At 44.0% G+C, this 27,500-nt stretch overlaps 1 protein-coding gene across 2 annotated transcripts in view; it reads right to left on the bottom strand.

Annotated features, from left to right (window-relative positions):
• Positions 1–4,939, bottom strand: part of LOC111966223 (transcription initiation factor TFIID subunit 4) — a 10,760-nt gene extending 5,821 nt beyond the window's left edge. The window contains exons 1-8 of one of the 2 annotated variants that reach the window (XM_023990690.2): positions 4,445–4,939; positions 3,561–4,271; positions 2,602–2,750; positions 1,293–1,400; positions 1,060–1,194; positions 835–957; positions 614–703; positions 231–485 (exon numbers count right to left, since the gene is read on the bottom strand). In XM_023990690.2, the coding sequence (XP_023846458.1) occupies positions 231–485; positions 614–703; positions 835–957; positions 1,060–1,194; positions 1,293–1,400; positions 2,602–2,750; positions 3,561–4,271; positions 4,445–4,709 (1,836 nt within the window). In that variant the 5' untranslated portion in view covers positions 4,710–4,939. The remainder of the gene's footprint in view (positions 1–230; positions 486–613; positions 704–834; positions 958–1,059; positions 1,195–1,292; positions 1,401–2,601; positions 2,751–3,560; positions 4,272–4,444) is intronic. The other variant, XM_023990689.2, reaches the window with a different exon arrangement.
• Positions 4,940–27,500: the final 22,561 nt, after the last annotated feature.

Below are 27,500 nucleotides of genomic sequence, written 5' to 3'. Positions count from 1 at the left end.
CATGGTCCTTTCTAGCATGGTTCCAGCAATTACGGTGGATGCGTAACCAGGCCAGCCCAGTGCAGCTCGGCTTTGCCATGTAGTGCGAAACAGGTGATACACTTCGGGTCATCCCTCAACATAACATAGTCATATAGACTTCATGTGACACGAAGAAAACAAGGCACCCCCCCCCCCCCCTATACAGTACACGGAAACACTGAGTGGAGTATCATTAGGATATAGTATACCAGGCCAGGCTTGCTGTGAGGTGTCTGGGCCAGGCTGATGACAGGGGACTGGTGCATGGTCCCCTTGGCCCCGGGGCTGGTGGTGGTGGTTCTGTTAAGAGGGAGTCTCTGTGCGGCGGCCGTGCCCCCCAGCACCACTGCAGTCAGGGCAGTGGAGGAGGAGGAGGCAGGCTGGACGCTGGCCTGGGGAAGCTGGCTCTGCTGGATGAAGGCTGTCGAGTCTGGGGTCATCTGACGCAGTGCGGGGAGACTCCTCTGGAGATGGGGAGGGAGAGCACAGGTCATTCCCTCATCTATATTGCATCTTCCGGCCACTTGGATTTGTTTGGGTAGCGAGTGAATAGCTAGCTACATTAAAGAATGGGAAAAGCCATCGGTCACACCTTGAGGAAAGGCACGAGATATGGCTGAGGAGAGGAGTTGAGCTCCCGGTATAACCGACTGGTGAACTCCTCCGCTTCGATCTTGCCTTCCTGCAGTGGTAGAAAAACACAGACATCAATGTAGAAAGACAGAGTGAGGAAAAAGAGTAAGAGCGAGAGAGAGAGAGAGAGAGAGAGAGAGAGAGAGAGAGAGTGAAACGGACGCAGACAGACAGGCGTACCAACAGGCTCTTGACCAGGTCCTTGACGCTGGCCGTGGTCTCAGACGACTGCTTCCCGCTGGATGCCAGCTTGATCAGTGTGGAAAGGAAGTTCTTGCATTTTTTCACGTTCTCCAGGGTCTCCTACACACATATACACACACACACACACACACACGTAAAAACCATTGCATGACCATTTAGGAGTAGACAAATGCAGGAGGGGGTAGAGGAGTGTTGTCTCACCATAGTGGTAGTGGGAGTGCCTGGTGTCCCGGTAGCTCCGGGGGTCCCTGCTCGCTGGTTGACTGCTGCTGCCGAGCCAGGCTGCACTGGGGCCTGACCTGGGGTGGCAGACGCCCCACCCAGCACAATGGTGTTCTACAGGAGAAAGGGACAAAGGGAGCAGGGGATGAAATGAGACTAAGGAGAGAGGGTGAGATAATTCAAGAGAAGATGGGGGTGAGGTGTGTACCTACCTGCTGTAGCACAGGAGGCCTCTGGAGGACAGTGGTCTGGGCCGGGGTGCCTTGCTTGACGATGGTGGTGGGGGTCACCTGGCGGGCCATGAGGGGCATCCCTGGAGCCTACAGGATAGGACAAGGGTTCTGGGGACGGTTGCACCAGTTGGTCGTAACCCCACTTGCCGACCTTAAAATTAGACCTGTTGCACCACCTGGACATAACCCTTCTATGAGCTATGTCTGGGAGTAGGATCTACGCCTTGTAGGGAACAGGCGTATTCTTTCATGATATGCACAGAAAATAATAGCAATCTCTATTTTCAAAAGGTCTGATCAGATATGAGCGAACAAATAGATGATCTGCCACCTCCTCTTATTTGCCCGGACAGAAACCAATTAACCAAACATATAGACGGAGATTCTGTGAAACAAAATCATACCGATTGACAAGTCAAGAGCTTTTAGTCGGAATATAGCCTAGGCTACCACACGAGTGACGAGCAAAAGAATCCACATGTTATACTAGGCTACCGTAGGCTACATAGCATACCGGCAAAATATTCTGTTAACACTGCTAGACGAGCAAACCAGACTAAAGCTCATCATGAACACTCACCTCAATTTTGCTAACATTTTCCCGGCCTAATTTGTGACCAAATATCCAAACGGATATTCGGTGAAAACAAAAAAAATCGGACATTGATTCATTCATCAAGGTAAGTCCCCGCGCTCGTCTCAAAGCAGCGCGATAACACTGGCCCAATCATAACGGTGCCGAAATTACGGTTGACCACATACGGCTATTGCTTTAAAAGTATTTCAAACGGTTGGACGACTTTGGGAGTTTCAGTACGCAACAATATGAGAAATGCCTTCAACCGCATTAACTTGATTCTCATTCCCAAAGTAATTATTGATTGAGCCATCCAGCTGTGGTTGAGAAAACGCGCATAAATAGCGGTGGGCTTTGCGAAGTGATGGGACATGCCTAATGTTGAGAACTGCCACTGGCGCTGCCTAGCAACCGTCATTACGAAGCATCGCATCCCATGAACGTGCGTGGTACATGGCGCACTAGTCTGATTTTTGGTTGGTGCAACAGGTGTAAATTAACTGGCTCTGTGTCACCTCTGTCGCTCTTTCATCCCTCTCATCCCTCTCTTTATTCAATCACACTGTGATCTCTCCATCACTGGAGCTAAGAGATGATTTACAGTTTCAGTGGTGTGTGTGGTGTGTGTGTGGTGTTTTTTTTTGTGTGGTTGGGTGTGTGTTTTTGTGGTGTGTTGTGTGTGTGTGTGTGTGTGTGTGTGTGTGTGTGTACCTGTACAGAGGTGATCTGGACAGGGGGAGTGCTGGTGGGGGTGGCTGGCTGTGGGGTCATGGGGCTCTGGGACTGAGCCTGCATCTGGGCCAGGGTCTGCTGGTGGATCATTAACAGCTGCCCACTCTCACTGCGCACCAACACCATCCCTGCACAGGGCAGAGGGCATGGAGGTGGTCAGAGGTGAGGTCAAACAGGGGTCACAGATCAACAGACAGACTCGCTACATGCACCACGATTGGATAACTTCTGAAGCATTGTTTGCTTAGAAAATATATTTTGGCCACTCTTGGCTGAAAAGTGGTACAGTAAAAAGTAATTATCACTAAAACGCAACTTTCAGTGGCGAGCTTAAATGGTGGATAGCATCGTTAGACAGAACCTGTGAGACATGCAGTTCCAACAGAATATTTGACACATGCTTGCAACTAGGTTACATGATGCGCTACAGTGTCAGTGTGCCCTTTGACAGTGGGTCGGTCCATGGTATGTGTGCTATCAGGACCACACAACAGAGAACAGCACAACAGACAACACTAATCTGCTTTTACAAGCAAAAACAAGTAGACAGAATCAATAGAATGTTCCCACAGGTCACAGTGTGCTAGAGGAGCATGAACAATGGACAGCAAAACACACACACACACACACACACACACACACACACACACACACACACACACACACACACACACACACACACACACACACACACAGTATAGCAACTGGACAGTTTGTCTGATAAACAAACAAAAGACTTGTCTGTGTGCCTCAGCGCATAAGTTTGCAATAAAGTGTGTTGATCACATTGACAGAGCCTTGAAACGCTGCAAAGCAAGATGCATTGTATCGCCCTCTCCACTCGCTGTGGCTCACTGACATAATTGTCTACTCTAAACACATCAAATCATGCGTCGATGAATCCGCTATACAATATCAACTGAGAATGGAAAAGTTACCTGGGGGGAGCTGAATGTTTTGGATGTTTGGACCGTTCTGTTGGGGCTGCGGAAATCTCGGGGCCAATACCTGAGGAGCGATCGCCCTTATCCCGCCAGGACTGATCGCAAGAGTCGACGGGCTTTTCCCTAACGCTGCTGCTGTCCCCGTCAACTGTGCAGTCTTTTGTATTGTCGTTTTGGGCGACTCCGACTTGTTGATTTGTGCTGCTGAACACGCAGGGTGAGCGACGTTGACAGATGATGTCAGACAGGTATTGCTCCCGCTCAGCGAGGTGACTGCTCCGGGGGTTTGCATAGGCGGCCTCACGAGCGTGACAGTAGGCACACTGTTCCGAACAGACGGCGGAGACGATATTACAGTTGAAGTGACAGCATTGTCCATTGGAGAGGTTTGAATGACAGTGCTGGAAGTTGAGTTTCCTTTGACCACGGAGCCTGGTCCGTTGTTGACAATCGTGACGGCGGGCACTGTGCTGCTCGCCGAGCTCACCAAATTATGACAGTTTATTACAACGCTACTTCCATTTAAAGTTTGTACACCAGCCGACCCGGTTTTTCCGATCCCTTCCCCGTGATCGGGAACCACTGTTACCACACCACCGGCTGTCCCCGTCTTACTCTGACTGTGTCCCGCTGTCGTGCTTGAGCCCGCCGCTGTATCCATGGTGGACCTCGTCCTATTAATGACACCCCCTTGGACGCTAGTCTCTACAGCAGAGGAAACATGAGAGAAAGGGAAATATCAAATATATATGAGTTGAACATGTGTATAAGCAAGAGTTTTGTCAAATGGTGTGGCTAAAAGACACGAAAACAGAAAAACGTGACAAAATGTGCTAACCAGAGTCAGCTGCTAAACCTATATCTTACGTTAACGTTACCTGGTTTAGCAAGCTCTTGTGAAAGTCCCATTTTGCTGTCCTGGACATTGGAATTGCCACATACAGCGGAGTTGCCAATGTGATTTGCGGCAGCCCGGACCCTGACTGCAGAGTTTCCGCGAGCCGATCCCGTGAGCTCAGACTCCAAAGATCCAACGAGATCACTAACTACTTTCTCGTCCACCTCCGTGTTGAAGAAAACATCATCCAGCAAATCCGAGCCCGCCGCCATCTTTACCCTACTACACTCGATCGTGAGACGCATGCGCCGATTGGATACTCCGTCACTGACATCGGATTCCGGGTGCTCTGATTGGTTATTGCTAGATTTAAAGGTTGGGATAAATGGTTTTAACTTGCATTTTGGAATGCCAGCCGGATGAGAAAGCACGGACGAAAAATTGGTACGACAGTACAGATAGGATTGCCAAATGGAAACGAACCACACGCGATGTTACCGATTGTACTTATTTGGAATCATTCTAGAGGAAATAATGTGATTTCTTTGCTCTTTTGAGTTTTTATTCTCGACTCAAAATGGCTGCGTTGTTTTTTCATTTTTTTCAGTTCGGTCGGACAACTGCTGTTACCACACGCACGAGGGCGCATATCATGCGCTCGCTGCTGACTGTCGAATAGAACTAGACAGCCTGCTGCTTGCCCCTCTGTCTGTCGCWGAGCTATGGAGGACAATAAAGACATCTCATGTCATTTGTTTTACATTTATGTGATCATGCTTTAGAGATTGAAGTTGTGCACTAGGCATAGGGTGAATTCAGAAAGAGTGGGACATCATTGCTCTTATTTTTTTATTATTAATGGAGGGAGCGCCCAAAAATATAAATGACGTCATGATTTCCCAAATCAACGTTTGTACCGACAGATGTAGCTAATTGAATAGCCTATCATTCTAGAGTATTCATTAAAACGCATCCTCCAAATCATATTTTATTAGTCACATGCACCGAATACAACATGCACCGAATTCACCTTACAGTGAAATGCTTGCTTACAAGCCCCTAACTGACAATGCAGTTTCAAAATATACGGATAAAAGTAACAAGTAATTAAAGGTGCTGGTACAGAGTCAATGTGCAGGGGCACATGTACATGTAGGTAGAGTTAATTAAAGTGACTATGTATAGATGACAATAGAGAGTGGCAGTGGAGGGGTAGCCATTTGACTAGATGTTCAGGAGTCTCATGGCTTGGGGGTAGAAGCTGTTTAGAAGCCTCTTGGGACTAGACTTAGTGCTCCAGTACTGCTTGCCGTGCGGTAGCAGAGTGAACAGTCTATGACTAGTGTGGCTGGAGTCTTTGACAATTTTTATGGCCTTCCTCTGACACCGCCTGGTATAGAGGTCCTGGATGTCAGGAAGCTTGGCCCCAGTGATGTACTGGGCCGTTCGCACTACCTTCTGTAGTGCCTTGCGGTTGGAGGCTGAGCAGTTGCCATACCAGGCAGTGATGCAACCAGTCAGGATGCTCTCCATGGTGCAGCTGTAGAACCTTTTGACGATCTGAGGACCCATACCAAATCTTTTCAGTCTCCTGAGGGGGAATAGGTTTTGTCGTGCCCACTTCACGACTGTCATGGTGTGCTTGGAGCATGTTAGTTTGTTCTGAACTTAAAGCTCTCAACCTGCTCCACTGCAGCCCCGTTGATGACAATGGGGGCGTGCTCGGTCCTCTTTTTCCTGTAGTCCACAATCATCTCCTTTGTCTTGATCACGTTGAGGGAGAGGTTGTTGTTCTGGCACCATACGGCCAGGTCTCCCTATAGGCTGTCTCGTTGTTGTCGGTGATCAGGCTGGAGTCGTGCTTGGCCGTGCAGTCATGAGTGAACAGGGAGTACAGGAGGGGGCTGAGCACCCACCCCTGAGGGGACCCTGTGTTGAGGATCAGCGTGGCGGATGTGTTGTTACCTACCCTTACCACCAGGGGGCGGCCCGTTAGGAAGTCCAGGATCCAGTTGCAGGGGGAGGTGTTTAGTCCCAGGGTCCTTAGCTTATTGATGAGCTTTGAGGGCAATATGGGGTTGAACGCTGAGCTGTAGTCAATGAATAACATTCTCACATAGATGTTCCTTTTGTCCAGGTGGGAAAGGGCAGTGTGCGACTGCATCATCTGTGGATCTGTTGGAGCGGTATGCAAATTGGAGTGGGTCTAGGGTTTCTGCAATAATGGTGTTGATGTGAGCCATGACCAGCCTTTCAAAGCACTTCATGGCTACAGACGTGAGTGCTATGGGTCGGTAGTCATTTAGGCAGGTTACCTTAGTGTTCTTGGGCACAGGCACTATGGTGGTCTGCTTAAAACATGTTGATATTACAGACTCGGACAGGGAGAGGTTGAACATGTCAGTGAAGACACTTGCTAGTTGGTCAGCGCATGCTCGCAGTACACGTCCTGGTAATCCTTCTGGACCTGCGGCCTTGTGAATGTTGACCTGTCTAAAGGTCTTACTCACATCGGCTGCAGAGAGCCTGATCACAGTCTTCCGGTACAGCCGGTGCTCTCATGCATGTTTCAGTGTTATTTGCCTCGAAGTGAGCATAGAAGTAGTTTAGCTCGTCCGGTAGGCTCATGTCACTGGGCAGCTCTCGGCTGTGCTTCCCTTTGTAGTCTGTAATGGTTTGCAGGCCCTGCCACATCCGACGAGCGTCAGAGCCGGTGTAGTACGACTCGATCTTAGTCTTGTATTGATGCTTTGCCTGTTTGATGGTTCGTCGGAGGGCATAGCGGGATTTCTTAGAGTCACGCTCCTTGAAAGCGGCAGCTCTGGCCTTTAGCTCAGTGAGGATGCTGCCTGTAATCCATGGAATCTGGTTGGGGTATGTACGTCAGTCACTGTGGGGACGACGTCATGGTTGCACTTATTGATGAAGCCAATGACAGATGTGGTGTACTCCTCAATGCCATTGGAGGAATCCCAGAACATATTCCAGTCTGTGCTTGCAAAACAGTCCTGTAGCTTAGCATCTGCTTCATATGACCACTTTTTTATTGATCTAGTCACTGTTGCTTCCTGCTTGAATTTTTGCTTGTAAGCAGGAATCAGGAGGATGGAATTATGGTCAGATTTGCCAAATGGAGGGCGAGGGAGAGCTTTGTATGAATCTCTGTGTTTGGAGTATAGGTGGTCCAAAGTTCTTTTCCCTCTGGTTGCACATTTAACATGCTGATAGAAATGTGGTAAAACTGATTAAAATTTCCCTGCATTAAAGTCCCCGGGTAGTAGGAGCGCCACCTCTGAGTGAGCGTTTTCTTGTTGTTTGCTTATGGCGGAATACAGCTCATTCAATGCTATCTTAGTGCCAGCCTCTGACTATGGTGGTATGTAAACAGCTACAAAGAATACAGATGAGAACTCTCTAGGTAGATAGTGTGGTCTGCAGCATATCATGAGAAACTCTACCACAGGCGAGCAATAGCTCGAGACTTCCTTAGATATAGTGCACCAGCTGTTGTTTACAAAAATACATAGACCGCCGCCCCTTGTCTTACCAGACGCCGCTGTTCTATCCTGCCGGTACATCGTATAACCAGCCACCTGTATGTTGATATTGGCGTTGTTTAGCCACGACTCCGTGAAGCATAAGATGTTACAGTTTTTAATGTGCCGTTGGTAGTTTAATCTTCCCAATAACTCTTCCATTTTATTGTCCAAAGATTACATGTTTGCTAGCAGATTTGAGGGGAGTGGGGGTTTATTAGATCGCCTCCGACTCCTCAGATGGCAGCCTGCCCTCTCTTTATCCGCCTCCTCTTCACGCATATCACTGGGGTCGGGGCCTGTTCCCTAGGGAGCCGTATATCCTCCGCCTCGGGCTCGTCAGAGTCGTGAAATAAGAAAAAGGATTCTGCTAGTCCGTGGTGAGTAATCGCAGTCATGATGTCTAGAAGTTATTTTCGGTCATATTGCAAAGTCTGCCTATGCCCACACATTGTCTAAATACAATTTTATATTTGTAATACCCTCAAACACCTCATTAGGTATAGGCTACCTCATTTCAAAATAGGCCAGCATCACTCAATAGTGAATGATACACTATATATACAAAAGTATGTGGACACCACTTAAAATTAGTGGATTCGGCTATTTCATCCATACCCTTTGCTGACATGTGTATACACTCGAGCACACAGCCATGCAATCTCCATAGACAAACATTGTCAGTAGAATGCTCTTACTGAAGAGCTCAGTTACATTCAACGTGGCACCGTCATAGGAAGCCACCAATAAGTCAGTTCTTCAAATTTCTGCCCTGCTAGAGCTGCCCCGGTCAACTGTAAGTGCTCTTCTTGTGAAGTGGAAATGTCTAGGAGCAACACCGGCTCAGCCGTGAAGTGGTAGGTCACACAATGTCACAGATCGGGACCGTTGAAGCGTGCAGCGCGTAAAAATGGTCTGTCCGGCCTCCAGGGTGGCGCAGTGGTCTAAGGCACTGCATCACAGTGCTAGCTGTGCCACTAGAGATTATGGGTTCGAGTCCAGTCTCTGTCGCAGCCGGCTGCGACCGGGAGGCCCATGGGGTGGTGCACAATTGGCCCAGCATTGTCCGGGTTAGGGAGGGTTTGGCCAGCAGGGATATCCTAGTCTCATCACGCACTAGCGACTCCTGTGGCGGTCCGGGCGCAGTGCATGCTGACCAGGTCGCCAGGTGTACGGTGTTTCCTCCGACACATTGGTGGTTGGATGGACATTGTGTCAAGAAGCAGTGCGGCTTGGTTGGGTTGTGTTTCGGAGGACGCATGGCTCTCGACCTTCGCCTCTCCCGAGTCCGTACGGGAGTTGCAGCGATGAGACAAGACTGTAACTACTACCAATTGGATACCACGAAAATTGGGGAGAAAAAATTATTTTAAAAATCGTCTGTCCTCGGTTGCAACACTCACTACTGAGTTCCAAACTGCCTCTGGAAGCAACATCAGCTCAAGAACTGTTCGTCGGGAGTGATGTAAAGCTCGCCGCCATTGGACTCTGGAGCAGTGAAAACTCGTTCTCTGGAGGGATGAATCACGCTTCACCATCTGGCAGTTTGACAGACAAATCTGGTTTTGGCGGATCCCAGGAGAATACTATCTTCCCCAATGCATAATGCCAACTGTAAAGTTTGGTGGAGGAGGAATAATGGTCTGGGGCTGTTTTTCATGGTTCGGGCTAGGTCCCTTAGTTCCAGTGAAGGGAAATCTTAACGCTACAGCATACAGTGACATTATAGACGATTCTGTGCTTCCAACTTTGTGGCAACAGTTTGGGGAAGGCCCTTTCCTGTTTCAGCATGACAATGCCCCCGTGCACAAAGCGAGGTCCATACGAAATGTTTTGTCGAGATTGGTGTGGAAGAACTTGACTGGCCTGCACAGAGCCCTGACCTCAACTCCATCGAACACCTTTGGGATGACTTGGAACGCTGACTGCGAGCCAGGCTTAATCACCCAACATCAGTGCCTGACCTCACTAAYGCTCTTGTGGCTGAATGGAAGCAAGTACCCGCAGCAATGTTCCAACATCTAGTGGAAACGAGTGGAGGCTGTTATAGCAGCAAAGGGGGGATCAACTACATATTAGTGCCCATGATTTTGTAATGAGATGTTCGACAAGAAGGTGTTCACATACTTTTGGTCATGTAGTGTATTTCTTCACATCTCCATGCCAATCATTTGATTGATCTCAAAGTTTCATGGGTATATTAGGTATTTTTGAATTACTGTTTTGTGAGCGAATTAGATCTGATGGTGTTAAAAAACTATTAGACTTTCTTGTCTAATCAAAGTGTATATCCTGCCTAGTTGTATTATCATTATTTTTTTTTACTTTTCAGCTTCATCTAACCATCCTAAAATCTCATTAGAAATTTGGTGTTTTTGGTGTAACAGTAAAGTTATAGGCCTACTATGCTACGGTATTATATTCGGTTCTGTTGAGTAAAATGCAAATCAATCATTATGTGATCTTGTTAGACATTGATTCAGCTTTGATTTAACTTTACTAAAGAGCACCATTGTGAGAAGTGATGATCTTCTGTTTGTAATAATAATTATATGTGATGAGCCTGACTACACTGGCGGATTTACCATTAGGCACAAGACACAATTGCCTTAAATCATCAAGGGGCCTCATGAGCTGGGCATAAAAAAGACATTAAAATAAAACAAAATGAAAATAATGTCTGTGCATGAAGCCCCCTCATGCTCCGCTCGAGGCATAATAAATAAACAATAAAAACATCTCCATTAAAATCCACCTGTTTAATCCACCGCCTCCGCCGATATCGTCCTTTCGCATCTGCGGTGGAAGGTGGCCGAGCTACAATGGTGCTTGTCAGACCAGGAGACATTTCGAAAATCAGTCTTCTCTTGAAAACATCTGTACCGTCCAAATGGTTTGGGCTACACACGAATATACCTCTCTATGAAAATATGAGACTCTCCATTTTCCCTCACAAGTCCCAAATCCTCTTGGCTCCTGGACCCTGTCAGCGTATTTCAAGGCTGTTTTGAGACAATGACTTATCAGTGACCAAATCCCCGCTCAGATAATCCCTACCATTGTATCGCTGAGTTGGCGTATTGCTGCTGCAAATGTACATGGCAGTCGTAATGTAAGTAACCTCATTTATGTCCCTCTAACTCCCCTGAAGGCCTCTGTCAACCCTACAGCTACTGTATGCAGTAAATCACGCGCCTATGAACCTGAGTTATATTGTTAGCACTGAGACAGTTTGGCTCAGTAGGATGTCCACTGTGTGCAGCTCACCCTGCACTATATGCTCAAACATAAATATCACTGTCATGTCTTGCTCTGATCAGCCTCCCAGTACAGCAATAAAAACAATCAAGAATCCCAGAAGAGTAAAAAGAAAAAAAGAAGCCCATTCTTGTGGGAAGGTGCTATAGACCACGAAGTGCTAACAATCAGTGTATGGATAATATGTGTGAATTCGGAATATGTGTGCATTCGGAAAGTATTCAGACCCCTTCACTTTTTCCACATTTTGTTACTTTACAGCCTTATTCTAAAATTGATTAAATCTTTTTTTCCCCCTCGTCAATCTACACACAATACCCGATAATGACAAAACAGATATACCTTATTTACATTGGTATTCACACCCTTTGCTATGAGACTTGAAATTGAGCTCAGGTGCCTCCTGTTGCCATTGATCATCCTTGAGATGCTTCTACAACTTGATTGGAGTCCACCTGTGGTAAATTCAATTGATTGGACACGATCCTGCAGTTGACAGTGCATGTCAGAGCAAAAACCAAGCCATGAGGTCGAAGGAAAGCTCTGAGACAGGATTGTGTCGAGGCAAAAATGAAGGGTACCAAAACATTTCTGCAGCATTGAAGGTCCCCAAGAACACATTCTTAAATGGAAGAAGTTTAGAACCACGAACTCTTCCTAAAACTGTCCGCCCGGCCAAACGCGGGAGAAGGGCCTTGGTCAGGGAGTTCACCAAGAACCTGATGGTCACACCGTACACCTGGCAACCGTGTCAGTGTGCATGCGCCCGGCCCGCCACAGGAGTCGCTAGAGCACGATGGGACAAGGATATCCCTGCCGGCCAAACCCTCCCCTAACCCRGACGACGCTGGGCCAATTGTGCGTCAACCAATGGGTCTCCCGATCACGGCTGGCTGTGACAGAGCCTGGACGCGAACCAAGATCTCTAGTGGCACAGCTAGCACTGCGATGCAGTGCCTTCGACCACTGCGCCACTCGGGAGGCCCCGATGGTCACTCTGACAGAGCTCCACAGTTCCTCTGTGGAGATGGAAGAACCTTCCAGAAGAACAATCATCTCTGCAGCACTCCACCAATCAGGCCTTTATGGTAGAGTGGCCAGACGGAAGCCAGATTCTCTGGTCTGATGAAAGGAAGATTGAACTCTTTGGCCTGAATGCCAAGCATCACGTCTGGAGGAAAACTGGCAGCATCCCTACGGTGAAGCATGGTGGTGGCAGCGTCATGCTGTGGGGATGTTTTCAGCAGCACGGACTGGGAGACTAATCAGGATTGAGGGAAAGATGAACAGAGCAAAGTACAGAGAGATCCTTGATGAAAACCTGCTCCAGAGCGCTCAGGACCTCAGACTGGGGTGAAGGTTCACCTTCCAACAGGACAACGACACTAAGCACACAGCCACGACAAACAGGAGTGGCTTCGGGACAAGTCTCTGAATGTCCTTGGGTGGCACAGCCAGAGCCCGGACTTGAACCCAATCTAACATCTCTGGAAAGACCTGAAAATAGCTGACCTAAATATTGACTAGCTGCCCACTCTAGAAAAAGCTTAAAGGTGTAACCAGTGCCTGCAACCTGGTTCAGGTTTTCAGTAAACAGTATAGAATGTTTCATCCAATTGTATTGATCACATCTTTACTAATGTTGCAGAAATCTACTCTAATGCGTATCCAAATCCATCTGATGTAGTGATCATAATATGCTAGCCATATCTAAGAAAACCAAAGTTCCAAAGGCTGGGCCTAATATAGTGTATAAGAGAACATACAATACGTTTTGTAGTGATTACTATGATTACTGTCACGGCTGTTGAAGGAACTGGACCAAGGTGCAGCGTGGTGAGCGTACATACTTTTAATAGTAGATGTCGCCAACAAAACAATAAACAATACAAAAACAAACCGTGACACTTAAGCCTAAGTGCCATCAAACAAAGTTAACTTCCCACAAAACCAGGTGGGAAAAAGGGCTACCTAAGTATGGTTCCCAATCAGAGACAACGATAGACAGCTGTCCCTGATTGAGAAGCATACATGGTCAAAACATAGAAATAGAAAATCATAGAAAAACAAAACATAGAATGCCCACCCCAAATCACACCCTGACCAAACCAAAAAGAGACATAAAAAGGATCTCTAAGGTCAGGGCGTGACAATTACTAAGATGTAATTATTATTTGCTGGTATGTGGTGTGTAATGAGGAGCAACCAGACGCTGCACTTGACACATTTATGAAATGGCTTATTCCAGTTACTAATAAGCATGCACCCATTAAGAAAATGACTGCAAAACTGTAAAATCCCTGTGGATTGATGAGGAATAGAAATTGTATGGTTGAGAGCAACGAGGCACAAGGAATGGCAAATAAGTCTGGCTGCACAGCCGAATGGCAAACCTACTGTAAAGTGAGAAATCATGTGACTAAACTGAACAAAAAGAAGAAGAAACTGTACTATTAAACACATAAATTATATAAAGAATGATAGTAAAAAAAACTTTTATGAAATGTTGTGCAAAATAGCAAAATAGGCTCCATCATTAATTGAATCAGTTGGCTCATTCATCACGAAACGCACTGATATTGCTAATTGAAAAACAGCTTCTATCTCAAGGCCATCAGACTGTTAAACAGCCATCACTAACAGTGAGTGGCTGCTGCCAACATACTGACTCATCTCTAGCCACTTTAATAATGAAAAATTGATGTAATAAATGTATCACCAGCCACTTTGAACAATGCCACTTTATATAATGTTTACATACCCTACATTACTCATCTCATATGTATATACTGTACTCTATACCATCTACTGCATCTTGCCTATGCCGTTCGGCCATCGCTCATTCATATATTTTTATGTACATATTCTTATTCATTCCTTTACACTTGTGTGTATAAGGCAGTTGTTGTGAAATTGTTAGATTAGATTACTTGTTAGATATTACTGCATGGTCGGAACTAGAAGCACAAGCATTTCGCTACACTCGCATTAACATCTGCTAACCATGTGTATGTGACAAATACAATTTGATTTGATTTATTGCTAACTACTTTAAAGATTTTTTCATTGGCAATATTATCAAAAGGAAGCATGACATGCCAACAACAAATTCTGAACCTACACATCCATGAATAACTGACCAAAGTATGAAGGACAAGCATTGTAATTTTCAATTCCGTAAAGTGAGTGTGGAAGTGGTGAAACAATTACTGTTGTCTATCAACAATACAGCCTCATTATTGTTATTTTAATGTCTTAATTATTATTTCATTTTTTTACTTTAGTTTATTTAGTAAATATTTTCTGAACTCTATTTTCTTAAAACTGCATTGTTGGTTAAGGGCTTGTAAAGTAAGCATTTCACGGTAAGGTCTCTTGTATTCGGCGCATGTGACAAATACAATTTCATTTGATTTGATTCCCAAGGGCAATTGTCTAGGCCCCATACTTTTTTCAATCTTTACGAATGACCTGCCACTGGCTCTGAGTAAAGCCTGTATGTCTATGTATACTGATGACTCCACACTACACGTCAGCTAACACAGCAAGTGAAATCACTGCAACACTTAACAAAGAGCTGTCAGTTTCAGAATGGGTGGCAAGAAATAAATTAGTCCAAAATATTTCCAAAACAAATTGGGACAAGTTATTCACTAAACCCTAAACCTCAACTAAATCTTGTAATGAATAACGTGTAAATTGAGAAAGTTGAGGAGACTAAACTGCTTGGAGTAACCCTGGATAATAAACTTTCACGGTCAAAACATATTGATGCAACAGTAGCTAAGATGGGGACTGTCCATAATAAAGCGTAAAACTACATTCTTAACAGCACTATCAACAAGTCAGGTACTTAAGGCCCCAGTTTTGTCGCACCTGGACTACTGTCCAGTCGTGTGGTCATGTGCCACAAAGAGGGACTTAGGAAAATTACAAGTGGCCCAGAACAGGGCAGCAAGACTGGCCCTTAAATGTACACGGAGAGCTAACATTAATAATATGCATGTCAATCTCTCCTGGCTAGTAGAGGAGAGATTTACTTCATCACTACTTGTGTTTGTGAGAAATATTGACATGTTGAATGCACAGAGCTGTCTGTTTAAACTACTAGCACACAGCTCAGACACCCATGCATACCCCACAAGACATGCCACCAGAGGTCTCTTCACAGTCCCCAAGTCCAGAACAGACTATGGGAGGCGCAGAGTACTACATAGACCCGTGACTACATGGAACTCTATTCCACATTAAGTAACTCATGCAAGCAGTAGAATCAGATAAAAATATATTTAAAAAACACACCTTCTCGAACAGCAGGGAATGTGAGACACACACACAGGCACAGACACATGCATATATACACACACACATCAAATCAAATGTATTTATAAAGCCCTTTTTACATTAGCAGAGGTCACAAAGTACTATACAGAAACCCAGCCTAAAACCCCAAACAGCAATATGAATGAAGATGTATAATGCAGATGTAGAAGCACAGTGGCTAGGAAAAACTAGAAAGGCAGGAACTTAGGAAGAAACTAGAGGTTGACCGATTAATCGGAATGGCCGATTAATTAGGGCCGATTTCAAGKTTTCATAACAATCGGAAATCGGTATTTTTGGACACCGATTTGGCCGATTTTTTAAATTACATTTTTTATATATATWTTTTTTTACACCTTTATTTAACTATGCAAGTCAGTTAAGAACACATTCTTATTTTCAATGAAGGCCTAGGAACGGCGGGTTAACTGCCTTGTTCAGGGGCAGAATGACAGATTTTAACCTTGTAAGCTTGGGGATTCGTTTTTGCAACCTTCCGGTTACTAGTCCAACGCTCTAACCACCTGCCTTACATTGCACTCCATGAGGAGCCTGCATGGCAGGCTGACTACCTGTTACGTGAGGGCAGCAAGAAGCCAAGGTAAGTTGCTAGCTAGCATTAAACTTATCTTAGAAAAAACAATAAATCTTAACATTATCACTAGTTAACTACACATGGTTGATATTACTAGTTTATCTAGTGTGTTCTGCGTTGCATATAATCGATGCGGTGCCTGTTAATTTCTCATCGAATCACAGCCTACTTCRCCAAACGGGTGATGATTTAGCACTGTCGTTGCACCAAACCTAACCATAAACATCAATGCCTTTCTTTAAAATCAATACACAAGTATATATTTTTAAACCTGCATATTTAGTTAATATTGCCTGCTAACATTAATTTCTTATAATTAGGGAAATTGTGTCACTTCTCTTGCGTTCCGATCAAGCAGTCAGGATATATGCAGCAGTTTGGGCCGCCTGGCTCGTTGCGAACTGTGTGAAGTCCATTTATTCCTAACAAAGACCGTAATTAATTTGCCAGAATTGTACATAATTATGACATAACATTGAAGGTTGTACAATGTAACAGCAATATTTAGACTTAGGGATGCCACCCGTTAGATAAAATACGGAACGGTTCCGTATTTCACTGAAAGAATAAACGTTTTGTTTTCGAAATGATAGTTTCCGCATTCGACCATATCAATGACCAAAGGCTCGTATTTCTGTGTGTTATTATATTATAATTAAGTCTATGATTTGATATTTGATAGAGCAGTCTGACTGAGCAATGGTAGGCAGCAGCAGGCTCGTAAGCATTCATTCAAACAGCACTTTCGTGCGTTTGCCAGCAGTTCATCGCAATGCTTCAAGCATTGAGCTGTTTATGACTTCAAGCCTATCAACTCCCGAGATTAGGCTGGTGTAACCGATGTGAAATGGCTAGCTAGTTAGCGGGGTGTGCGCTAATAGCGTTTCAATCGGTGACGTCACTCGCTCTGAGACTTGGAGTAGTTGTTCCCCTTGCTCTGCAAGGGCCGCGGCTTTTGTGGAGCGATGAGTAACGATGCTTCGAGGGTGGCTGTTGTCGATGTGTTCCTGGTTCGAGCCCAGGTTGGGGCGAGGAGAGGGACGGAAGCTATACTGTTACACTGGCAATACTAAAGTGCCTATAAGAACATCCAATAGTCAAAGGTATATGAAATACAAATGGTATAGAGAGAAATAGTCCTATAATTCCTATAATAACTACAACCTAAAACTTCTTACCTGGGAATATTGAAGACTCATGTTAAAAGGAACCACCAGCTTTCATATTTTCTCATGTTCTGAGTAAGGAACTTAAACGTTAGCTTTTTTACATGGCACATATTGCACTTTTACTTTCTTCTCCAACACTTTGTTTTTGCATTATTTAAACCAAATTGAACATGTTTCATTATTTATTTGAGGCTAAATTGATTTTATTTATGTATTATATTAAGGTAAAAGAAAAGTGTTCATTCAGTATTGTTGTAATTGTCATTATTACAAATATATATTTTTTAAATCGGCCGAATAATCGGTATCTGCTTTTTTTGGTCCTCCAATAATCGGTATCGGTATCGGCGTTGAAAAATCATAATCGGTCGACCTCTAGAAGAAACCTAGAGAGGAACCAGGCTCTGAGGGGTGGCCACTCCTCTTCTGGCTGTGCCAGGTGGAGATTATAAGATTACATGGCCATTAAGGCCAGATTGTTCTTCAAGATGTTCAAACGTTCATAGATGACCTGCAGGGTCAAATAATAATCACAGTGATTGTAGAGGGTGCAACAGGTCAGTACCTCAGGAGTAAATGTCAGATGGCTTTTCACAGCTGAACATTCAGTGGTCAAGACAGCAGGTGCTGTAGAGAGAGAGAGAGAGAGAGAGAGRGRGRGRGAGMGMGWSKMRAAMASMRSRKSYSSGRSAMRRKRKMRCRYSYSSKGWRMASRKCWSRGKKYYMYAKMSSCRMRMRSRGRGRGGRGRGGRGRGGRGRGGSRSRRGAGAGAGAGAGAATTAAAGGGAGCATACTTACATTTACACAGGACACCAGATAAGACAGGAGAATTACACTAGACATAACAGACTGACCCTAGCTCCCCTGGCACATAGACTATTGCAGCATAGATACCGGAGGCTGAGACATAACATATGCACTATACACACGTGCACATGGATTTTGTGTTATACAGTACATATGTGATAGTAGAGTAGTGGGCTGAGGGCATACACTTAATGTGTTGTGAAATGTATTGTAATGTTTACATTTTTTTATATAACTACAGTACCTTCATTTTGCTAGTCCCCAGGAAGAGTAGCTGCTGATTTGGCATCAGCCAATGGGAATCCATAATAAATAGAAATACAAATAGGCCTAATAGTATCACAACACTTGTCTGAAGGTAACCCGGTACCGGGACGGGAAAAAAACAATAGAAGTGAATAGGGCATTTCCACATAAAAGGTATATTCCAAGATATTTTATTTTTCTGAGCTCACTTATGTCTATCACATATCCTCCTCATTTTCAAACGTTTCTATGGGCCCAGCCAAACAACTGTAGCGATGATTCGACTTCCACTTTACCTCCCTACTGCAGCGCACTGGTGGCAAACTTGGCAGAGTACATTATTTGAGAGTCAATTTTTAAGAGTATAAAAGTCAAGTAAACAAGCAGGCTATAAATGTAAGTGTATAAATGTAATTGTATATTTATTTCATTCAAATTCGCTAACATTAGCTAGACTTACAAGTAGGCTAATGCGGTTGTGATAATAACGTGAGTTGTGTTGTGTCAGAGTTAAGGGCAACTATAATGATAACTATAATGACAAACTATAGGCTACATCACGTCGTTGAGCATCCACACTAGAGGAAAGTTTATCGTTCTACAGTCCTACACCTGTCAATCAACTGATCAACGCGTCCCAGTGCATGCTGCCTAAGAACCAATTTATGCTTGATCTGAAATGTGGTCGGAGGCGCCATTTGGATGGTGTGATGCAATTGCGAAGCCTCCGGAGGCATGCAGAGGCCAAATTGAGCTCTGTACCGCAACACAGTGCGCCTCTCAAATTGTGTAACAATGTAGAGGGCTCAGTATAGCTCCGCATTGATATGATTGGTTGACTGTAGGTGAGTGCGGGAGGTCCTGTATAAACACAAACTTTTTTGTGTTTGTTGTTGCCTGTTTTGCTTGTTATTTTGGCATTAATACGTGTCACGTATCAGTTTGCAAACAATGTAAATAAAGCCACAATCAAACATGGTCTCTTTGTTTCTGTCTTGAGTAAGGCAGCTCAAAAATGCAGGTGTTTCAGCCTAGCTCAGTGCTTTCTGTGTTGGTGTGGCAGCCAGCGGAAAACATAGAGTGTAGTAGGGTTTGGTAATGTTCTCTAGTTGCGCCGTAATTGGCTCAGTGTTCTGTCACTCATGGGGACACTATGTCAACGCAAAATCTACGGGAAGAGCTCGAAAATTCAAGCCCCTTGGGTGCTGCCATAGAATTACATTAGAAGTGCCCATCCAAGAAGGCTCAAGGCCATTGGCCACGGATAAAATAATGTCAAATCCCGTTGTATCTACCGTAGCTTTGATTGGACTGCATCATCATCATCATGAATCATGTTGACAAACTACTGGCAAATCCTTTTCAATCCTTSTCCTATGAAGAGAAATTATCGATAAAACCTATTGGTGCTGATCGGCCATTGGACATAAACATTGGAAGTTGGAAATCCAAAATTAAACAATGAGTGGTTTGTAAATAATCAGTGTCTCACTGCATGCGTTGCAAAGCAATCACTAGCCTGCTATTCTGTGGAGTGGGTGTGTGGTCCAAGTCTGGGTTTAAGGATCTCTTTTCCAAGCTTAAAAGGATAAACATTCAACACCATGGGCCAGACGTTGAAAACATTGGGCATGCTGTCAATCCAGCATAACTTCTGCCGCATTCAAAACAATTGGAAACTCAGAACTGGGAAATCTCAGACTTGAGTGAGTTAAAGACAACTGGGAACTCGAGCTCCGCCTGGGAAAATAAGGGAACGGTCATCCAACTTGGAATTCTAAGTCGGGAACTCTGGCCTCTTTCTAGAGGTCCAACCTGAAGATCACTGACATCATGATTTGGCCTTGTTTTTTTCCATGTTCCTAGTTGTCTTGAATGCACCATAAATCCAGAGAATSCCAGACTTTGATGACAAAGTTTGATGACAAAATTTGCCCACAAGGACTGCTGCGCCACCTTCCTGTTCAAGTGAGCACAACAAGGTGAGTCCAAAAATGTCTTATGCTACTGCATAAATGATGTAATATGCCAGGGAGATATGTATACTGTAGCTAAGAAAGTAATACGAAGTGTATGTTGTGTAGTAAGTTGTTAGTAGCCCATGTGCCTCACCCTAATAATTTGGTCCCTTTCCCCCTCATAACTTAGCCTACTGTTCTGACTTGTTGGTGCACATGTAGCATATAGCCTGTTTAAGAGAAATGTAATCATTGAATATTGTAAGGGTGTTCATTGTCTGATTATATGCCCCCTTTAATTATCCTACAGTTCTGACTAGATGTACAGGGAGAATACTGTAAGAATGGCCCATGTTCTGAATTCTGTCACTGTACATTTCAAAAGTGCTGAACAAATAGTGATATTGACTATGTCCGTCCTAACTCGCTCATTAATGTCTTAATCGAAATGACGGATTGCCTTTTATCCACTCGTCGTCCCCTTATGTCATAGTTTGTACATCTCAATTGACAGTAGAAACATTTGTTTAAGTAAGTCAGCCATATCAGCTATGTTTTTTTTAAAGACAGTAAATGAGGCTGAATGAACTGTTTCACTGCCAGACAAGGCTCCGCTGATAACCAGGTGTAGCGTTGGTAAGGATTCACTCCATGGTGCTGAAAAGAAAGCTCTACTGTTGGGACTAAATAACTGCATCTTGCCTACCTGATTGAGCAACCATTTGGATCAGTTAGGCTATGKTTTTTTTCTTGGCAGTTTAGCCTACAASGTCCAGGCACCTTAGTMGGTAAGTAATATGGTGTATTTTGTAATGATGTATCAGCTAATAGAAACATGCTAATGTTTTTCTAGTGGCACACATATGAAGGAGGACGTTGTATCCATAGTTTCTGTGTCTGGCTTCCGTGTTGTAAAAGTATTCAAAATGAAGTGGACAGACACTTGAAAACAGTCTGGCTATTTATATACTGTATACAGTATATATATATATATATATTTTTTTAATGTCTGTTTTTCCATGTATGAATTTGTTATTAAATGCATTTCTATGGTCTAATAGGAGTGAGGCTAACTTCAATGTTTCATCAAATAAAATGTGTATAAATGTTTTTGATCGCCTACTTACAGGGGTCCTAAAATTCTATATCAAATAGTCATGCCAAGGATAATTTAGCTATCTTAACCCTCCTGTTGTGTTCGTTTCATGTTAATTMATTCTGTGTTCCCGGTCCAAAATGACCACCCCATTATATCTGATTATAAATCCATAATAATACATATATTATCACCTAATGTTGTGTTAGATCTTTTCATCAACTTAAGTTCTTGTGAACATTACAAGTTTCGAACGTCTATTTGCTATTTATGGCCTGTAGGCCTCATTGACCTGAGCTCATACAACTCGTTTTTGAGTAAAAAAAAACATAATGTATGGATTATTTTGACAATAACAAATACTCAGATTAAACATGATTTATTACAGACGACTTTATGTCAAAGTTTAACAAGGACTCTCTCCTCACAAGTGTCATGATCAAAGATATGGCCAAGAGCCTCACATACAGTATATCGTTTGGTCATTGTGCTGCCACAGATTGAACTGTGAGCAAGGCCTCAAAAAAGCTTTATATACCAGAGCTGAGAAAAGTTCTATATATTATTGAAACAATGTTGCAATTGTTTGTGAGAATGCCAACAGGTGTGGTTCCCAAGGGGGAAAGATTCTATTGGGGAAAGGTGTGGGGGTTGCCATGGAAGCCAAGAAGGGGAGTGAGGTGTGTGTATGTGTGTGTGTGTGTGTGTGTGCGTGCGTGCGTGCGCTCAAACACACACACATGTCTGGGAGAGGAAGTGTGTCCATCTGATGAATGGGCATGTGCCTGAACTCAATTTTATACACTTTTGTGTGTTCAGATGCCCTGTGTGGACAAAGTCATGGAACCTTATGACAGTCCGATTAAATGAACTACATTTTTCAGAGAGAAAACTTGTAAATCGGTCCAATTCRACCAGAACACAGCAGGAGGGTTAAAACAATTCCATATATTAGCTTAATAGAAACCCAGCTCTGGCCCTTAGACTAAAGGCAGGCACGTGCACAGATTGGTCTCTACCTGTGCAGAGCACATGCCCCTTTGCCCTTCCAGTCTCCAAAGTTTCCCCAAAAATGTGCTTTTTGTCATTGAACCCACTGCCCACATGTTGTCATCAAGTTCGCCACCCGCACCCTGTCCGTTGTTTCTGCCATGTATTGAGCTCGCGCGAGCCCGGTTGCGCTTTTTACCCAGTGTGCTCTGTAGGGAGATTGCAGGCAATGCTTGAGAGATGCGCTCACYGGTCGAGTGTTTGTAGCAACATAATCACTCCMGACAGACACAAGCAAAAACTCATTATATAGATGTTGCGGCAGCCTAGCTACTACCAAACATTAGAGATTTGGCATGCTGTTGGTATGGGATGAAAACGAGACGATTTTTCCGGTTACTAAAGCCTACGCTCCCTGTCCATCTGGTCAGGGTAAACACATTGGTAACGTTATGTATTTATTGTCCATTTGTTTGTCAGGAGAAAATGTGAATGTGATTACATTTGGTTGATATTCTAACTTGGGCTGGCTATACCTTTAGAAAATCCCAAAGTATTAACTGGAATTAATCAACAAAATAGTGATGAAATAGACTGTGATTTCATTTTTAATTAGGCCTACAGTTGCATAGGGCTGCCTGATGCAAACATGCAYAAAGCAAGCTCACCCCTGTGMGTTCTATTGCCTATCAGTTGTTGTCTCTGTTGTCCCCTGTTAGTCTAAATATAATTCATATGAACAAGTACAGGGCTGCTGCATAGAAACKGGCTACGTGGCCTGCGCTCCAAGCTTTGGAGTCAGAACGTTRAATAAGATTAACATGACTRTTCCGTGTRTGCATGGTGTTTGRMATTTTATTAATAATCATTAAAACAATTGTAACAATGGATGTGGAAATKGCATTTTACATTGTTGAACCAGTTTATTGGTTGTAATTGTCAATTGGGTAATGGTCCTGGCGGCCAAGTGCTTATTACGTAGGCCTACTTGTTTGAGCTCCTGTTAGACTGATTCGATTTGGTTTCTCAGATAGGACAGGTTAAGCCTGATACAGAGGCTATTTTGGGGGGGGGCAATTGCCCGTGTATATTTGGTCAATCTACATGTATATTTTGTACGATATGGTGCTATAACCATTGGATCACCAAGACCTGTAAATAAATCGACACTCTGAGCACATCAATTTGCCTTGCCTCCTGCTGATTTCATGCTCTTATGACTGCAAAAGAGTTACGAATTAGTCAGTCCGAGCAAAGGAGTACAATCATTGACGTGTAATAATGTGATTGTGTTTGTTTAGGTGATTGACTCTAGTAATGAGAGAAACTTGACAGGTCTACTCAGTGTGCTTGGAGAAGGAAACATTCAATGTGCCAGTGGAGTGGGCACACGAGACGTGGCTTCAGTTCATGCCAGGGAGAGTTGGCAATGGTATTGGAATGAAGTGGTCATCACATCTTAATCAGGGAACAGCAGGGGACATAGCTGTACATACAAATAGCAGATAGATTCCATTACAGCAGGTGCCATCATAGGTTTAGGCAACAAGTTTCGCAATGAAGTTGAACTCCGACATCTTTGAATTCACGAAAACGGACTGCGCATCTTGCCGATTTAACGCTTCTAAGTAGCCCAAAAAAACATTCCTGATAAAGCCCTGATCATCTACATATTTGACGATAACTGACAACTGCAAGTAACTGCAAGCAGATAGGTCCAGAGTGGTGGGGCAATTGCCCGGAGCTTTTCCTAATCTGGTAACCTAACCAGAAAACTCGGGACCCTATGGGGTATGACAGTGATTGATCAGTTGTAAAAAGGTTTTATATGGGCTATGATGGGACCAGTTTATCTAATCAGTTCACATGGTTTAAAAATTTAAAAAAACGTTTTGAAAAAACTATTGACAGAGATTTAGGACGACCGGAACTCCGACTAAACCCGGGAAATATGAACAAAGGTTTGATTTGATTTAATAACATGAATACAAATAAACATGTAAACATGTATAGAAATGTAACTGTTAGTAAAACGTTTACTGTTGACAGGAGAACAAGAGGAGACAATAGGACGAGGTGGATAATTTTAATAATAAGGCCGTTTAATTTACGTGTAAAGATATCTTAGTAAAATCTTGCAGCAAGGCTCTTTCAGTCTGACTCTTAGTGAATCGTCCGGAAAAGAGACCAGTTTCCAGAAATGTACAGTACTATATAGACAACAGCAAAGTAGGTAGTCTGCGAGTCCGGCCTTCCGATTGGTCGATCTGGGTCTTGGGTAGTCCTGATCAGGCCTGGTGTCCACGTTCCATTGGTTCCTGAGAGTTCTTTGTCCTGAGGTCCAACCATGGGTTGGGTGTGTCTGTGTGATTGTCATGGGGGAGGGGAATTGTGGGTGCCGTGTTATATGTCCTATGTGTCCAGCATATGTCCAAGAGAAAGAGGGGATGTGTATGTTGTGTCAACTTATAGGTAATGTTGAGAAGTTTGTTAAAACAAGTTACCAATATCTAATACAATTTCTTACAAATCCCCCTCTTCACGTCTCACAAGAGACGTGACAATAAAGTTATATAAAGACAAAGCTATGGGATAAAATTTGTCAGAAGACAAATTTTTGATTCCCTCTCTTCACGTCTCACAGAGACGTGACATAAAAGTATCTTAGTCCTCAAATAGATAGACAGGTCCAGCTTCCCCATCCTCAAGCAATGGAACATTTGGGCCCTTTCCTGATTAGGGTCTATGGCTGCAGTTATAACACGGCTAACAAGCGTGCGCGCACATGGAATGCAACAGCATCCACAAAAATACAAGAATGGCTGAAAAACGGAAATAGATACTAGGATATGAGGAAACCAACGTCTTATATTTACCAAAAGCATCCATCCATGAGTCCCACATAGAAGTGTCCACTCCAGAATGCTGTTTTCATCTTACCATTAAGGGTACGAAGTCCCTCCAATGCTACAGTCAGACTCCATCCTAAGCCGTGTTTGTTGGAATGAAAGTACAACACTGTTCACACAAACATAGTACAGACCCCCCCCCGTTCTGCCAATAAACATATCCACCGCGATTCTATTTTGGAAATGCCATCAGGGATGTGGCTGCCAATTGTCATGGACCGCCTCGAAGCCTGTTGAGTCCAATTGCCCGTTTCTGGACATTAAAATGAATGTAGTTAATTCTGTCACATTTTTATTAACTGTACACACCAACAAAATGATGATTCAAAACCCAGCTGTCACTTGTCGGCCAGTTTATATTCATCTGGCACCCCTAGGGAGACCAATAGCATCAATGTAAGTTGAGTCGTAAATGAGCAAGGACACAAAAGGAGACCACTCCAATAACTACCCCTGGAGTGGCCAACCACACATTAGTAAACCAAAAACGAGAATATGTTAAACCCTCAGGTCCATCCCTCTATGCAACCTGTACCAGGTGGGCTCGTCGCCACCCCGGAACTTCAAACCTTCACAACAGGGAGGACAAACATCACTTTTTATTCATTCAAACATCAACTACAGCAAACCAAGGGTCCTCCTCTGTCAGCCCCACTCTCCTGCGGAAGCTCGTTTTCGTATCAGCCTCTCCAACTGGAGCATCAAGCAACGGCATCATACTAGAGTCTCCTTACACATCTGTAACAAACTTTCTCAACAAGGTATGATACAGGCAACACAGAAATGAAAAACCACAACTAGTGTCAGAAATCCAGTAATCATCATTGCAGTGTACTTACCAAAACAACCACCCAGCCAGGGGAACAGTCCACTCTCCTCCACACCTGCAAGACCCTTCATCTCCACAGATAACCTTGCAAACCCACTCAGAGCTTTTGAAATGCTCCCATCCGGACTAGTATTGTTAGGAAACAAACGTGCAACACTGTTCTACAATCTTTTTACATACACCTCCCTGGTTGGCCAGACTTATGTCCAGTGTTTAGTCTATTGTGTCTACTGGTTTGTGAGGCAGCATCCAATTGTTCAGCCATCCCAGTAAGTCCTGTGTGGGTGTGTTTATAATTGATCCAGACCTTTTGTTTAACATCAACAATAGCTGGGCAATGATGGGCATCAGATGCCACAGGCCATCATTCCTGGTTAATGTCTGGAATTCGTGGGGGACCCTATTGGGACCCCCAACAGGTTGGTGTGCATGTTATCTGTACCCTCGGACCAAGGCGCGTAACGTTTCTGCCGTCTCCTGGGTTGGTCCCAAGCCTCTGTGTCCTGTGTAACTCCCAGAAGTTGATTAGCTATAATAATAGGCAAGGTATTAATGGAAAACACATGGATACCAAAAGATCCCACGATTAAAAAAATAGCAATAATTATATAACAAAAATCTTAAAAAATAAACGATAAAAACTACACAAAAACAAAACTCAGAGTTTTACACAGGGGTTTAATTTGGGGCTCGAACTTTCCAATATGCACATCCAACCTATCCCCATTACTTAGGACAAATGGGTGAGCAGCCAGAATAGGTCTGGCATGTCCACAATACGACACAGTCTTTTTCTATTAAGTGTTTTGTAGGCCAACCACATATTCTCCCTTTCCTCATAAACAGTTCAGTCCCCAAATGTTCACTATCTGAGATGTCTTTTATATTTATTATCTGTACCAGATTGGAGAGCTTAGGTGATGGCGTGGGAATTGGTCTTGAAGTGGTGGAGGAGGCGGCTGAACCCTGGTCCGTTGAAACTGGTGGTGGTTCTGGCAGCACTGCGATGGTATCATCCCCATCGTATCCTGATCAGGCAGCTCAGGACTACAAGCAGTCCTGTAAACCCCACCTCTCCCCAGAGAACACATCAATCAGCCAGAGATCAAGCAACACTTTCACTTCTATGAACGAACACAGTGAGAAAGGTCGGGGCAGGGATTCTTCATTAAGGAGTTGATCCCCGAGCTCTATTAGCAACAGTTCTTCTCCTTAACTCTGTGATCATTCGGCAGTGTCAGTGTGTCTCACCTCCAAGTGCGATATGCCCCAGGTCGAGTGATTCAACCTTCTCCCTTAATTCACCTGCAATGTATAAACTCTTGGACCATACAGGTTGGTTAGAAAACAGTTCCTCATTTGTTCTTTCTTCTGATTAAA

This window comes from Salvelinus sp. IW2-2015, linkage group LG7 (genome assembly GCF_002910315.2).
Source record: "Salvelinus sp. IW2-2015 linkage group LG7, ASM291031v2, whole genome shotgun sequence".
Classification (NCBI taxonomy): Eukaryota; Metazoa; Chordata; class Actinopteri; order Salmoniformes; family Salmonidae; genus Salvelinus; species Salvelinus sp. IW2-2015.
This window is presented reverse-complemented; position numbering and strand designations above follow the sequence as displayed.